The sequence below is a fragment of the Lactuca virosa genome, chromosome 7, assembly GCF_052849685.1.
Source record: "Lactuca virosa cultivar CGN04683 chromosome 7, Lactuca_virosa_CGN04683_v6, whole genome shotgun sequence".
Classification (NCBI taxonomy): domain Eukaryota; kingdom Viridiplantae; phylum Streptophyta; class Magnoliopsida; order Asterales; family Asteraceae; genus Lactuca; species Lactuca virosa.
The window spans coordinates 190,957,637-190,960,354 of NC_136432.1; the positions used below are offsets into that span (position 1 = coordinate 190,957,637).

Below are 2,718 nucleotides of genomic sequence, written 5' to 3' on the forward strand. Positions count from 1 at the left end.
AATCCATCGAATATATATTGAAAACGGTAGTTTCTCTCATATACTCTACGAGCACTATTTTAGACAACAACCAGATGCGTGGAAGGAGGGGCTACAGCCCCCAACTGGTGGGTCGTTGATAGGGGTCACTGAACACAGCTTGTGGCCATTGGGCACAATTCAACTGCCCTTAACGATGGTCAGTCCCGATTAGAGGGATCGAATCACAAGAACAATTGAATTCTCTGTGATCCGATATCCGAAAGAACACAACATTCTGCTCGGACGGTCGGCAATCTCCTCACTACACCTCGTCCCATGACATAGTTAAATTTAGCACACGCCAGGGATCAGTGACGATCCTCGCTACAAACACTAGGGCACAACAGTATCAACAAATCATAGCCGCTCCCGAGCTTGTGCGAGTGCCAAAGTAGTCAAAAGAGGGATGTTCCACCGAGCACCACCAAATAAGCATGGAATATCCAGAAGAGCTCGTGCGAATTGGCACTCACTTGTCAGACGAAACCAGGGCACGACTGGTGGAACTGCTAAAACAATACTCGACTATTTCACTTGGAAAACCAACCGATCTGACGGGCGTCGATCGAAAAGTTATAGAACATAGCCTTAATATCGCACCAGGGAGCAACCCTGTTAAACAAAAGAAAAGGGGCCAGGCAGCAGACCGGAACAGGGCTATAAACATAGAAGTGGCTGACCTAGTGAATGTTGGCATACTCCAGGAGGTCATGTTCCCGACATGGATAGAAAATTCCATCATGGTGAAGAAATCCAATGGGTCATGGCGAATGTGCATTGATTATTCGAATCTTAATAACGCATGCGCAAGGATTGTTACCCTCTCCCGTAGATCAATCAGAATGTCCAGTCGCTTGAAGGTTTTCGGCTCAAATGTTTCCTTGATGCGTACAAGGGTTATCACGTGGTACAGATGAAACGAATAGATGAGGTGAAAACAAACTTCCATACAGAAAAAGGCACCTTCTGCTACCAGAAAATGCCATTTGGGCTCAAAAACGTGGGTGCTACTTATCAAAGGGTGATGAACAAGGTATGTGCCGATCAAATTGGTAAGAATATCAACGTCTACGTCCACGATATGGTAGTCAAGAGCCGCGATGAGGAAATATTGCTCCAAGATGTGGAATAAACCTTCAGAACGCTAGTTATTGCGCAAATGAAGTTAAACCCAGCTAAGTGTACCTTTGGAGTCGAGGAAGGGCAATTCCTTGGGTATTAGGTATCTAAGGAGGGATTCTCCCTAATCCCACTAAAATACAGGAGTTCCTCAAATCGAAAGCTCCCCACAATCTCAATAGGGTACAGGAGATCAGCGGTAGGTTGACGGCGTTGGGAAGGTTCATTGCCAAATCTGCAGAGAAAGCACTTCCTCTGTACCAGACACTCAAGGGATGTGTAGACAAAAGGCAGTTTAAATGGACAGAGGAAGCCGATGCGGCGTTGCAAAAACTAAAAGACACCCTACAACAACCCCCGGCTCTCGCCTGCCCACTCCCAGGGGAGACACTACAGATGTACTTAGCAGCCTCTGAAGGGGCCATCTCCTCTGTACTAGCAGTGGAGAGAGAAGGCAAGTAGATCCCCATTCATTTCGTTAGCAGGGCCCTGCAAGGGCCAGAAGTCAATTACCCGGCCTTGGAAAAGCCGGTCCTCGCCCTGTTTTACGCAGTCAGGCGACTACGAAGATATTTCCAAGCCTACAAGGTGGATGTTCTGACTAGTTACCCGATAAGCAAGTTCTACTAAGGCTAGAAAAGTCCGAGCGCCTGGCCAAATGGGCCATAGAGTTGGTTGAACACGACATCCAATACCACCCCAAAACCAGCATCAAAGCCCAGGCTCTTGCAGAATTCTTGGTCGAAATCCCAGATACGATCAAGGGAGTACCAACAACCATCTCCACCGAGCCACTCGAGCCCGAAGCCGGTAAGGAACTCTGGAAGCTGTACACCGATGGAGCATCAAGTAAGGAAGTCTCAGGCGCATGCCTAATCCTTCAAAGCCCCAAAGGCGAAGAGGTCACTTACGCGTTGCAATTCGACTTTCAAGTATCCAACAATGAGGCAGAGTATGAGGCACTCCTGGCAAGTCTGAGGCTGGCCAAGGAGGTTGGCGCAAAGCAATTGGCAGCCCTCAGCGATTCACTGCTTATCACAAACCAGATAAATGGAACGTATGATGCTAAAGACTCAAGGATACAAAAATACTTAAAAGCAGTCCGAAGTCTAACCAGCATGTTCAAAACCTTTTCCATAAAACAAATCTCCCAGGGACAGAACGCAAGGGCGGATGCCCTCAACAAGTTATCCTCAACTTCCTATGATCACTTAACAAAGAAAGTGCTAGTCGAAGTGCTCCCGGAGAAAAGTATCGATAACCAAAAGGTCAATACAGTATCGACTACACCGTTTGTTGATTACTTGCACCATGGCGTTTGTTGATTACTTGCACCATGGTGTGCTACGAGATGACCCTGAGGAGGCAAGAAAATTCAAGATCAGGGTGTCACATTTTGCAATCACGGTTAACCAACTATACCGAAGAGGGTATCTTAATCCATGGCTAAAGTGCATCTCCAACGAAGAGGGGAAGACATTCCTAGAAGAAAGTCATTCGGGGGATGTGGCGGCACATGAAGGCGCTCGAACACTCACAAGAAAAATACTCCGCCTAGGGGTATATTGGCCAGACGTG

General features: G+C 47.3%; 1 protein-coding gene across 1 annotated transcript; it reads left to right on the forward strand.

The window, feature by feature from the left end:
* The first annotated feature begins 455 nt into the window (after positions 1-455).
* On the forward strand, positions 456-2,465 carry LOC145127407 (uncharacterized). Its single transcript, XM_079062610.1, has 4 exons — positions 456-881; positions 935-1,054; positions 1,285-1,572; positions 1,746-2,465. Exons 1-4 carry the CDS (start codon positions 456-458, stop codon positions 2,463-2,465), a joined length of 1,554 nt encoding a protein of 517 aa, XP_078918736.1.
* The last annotated feature ends 253 nt before the right edge of the window (positions 2,466-2,718 follow it).

Coding starts and splice junctions, on each gene's coding strand:
- LOC145127407 (XM_079062610.1), top strand. CDS start 456: ATGGAATATCCAGAAGAGCTCGTGCGAATTGGCACTCACTTGTCAGAC. Junction 1,055..1,284: donor ATCAAAGGGTGATGAACAAG/GTATGTGCCGAT, acceptor ACTAAAATACAG/GAGTTCCTCAAATCGAAAGC. Junction 1,573..1,745: donor CTGAAGGGGCCATCTCCTCT/GTACTAGCAGTG, acceptor TGTTCTGACTAG/TTACCCGATAAGCAAGTTCT.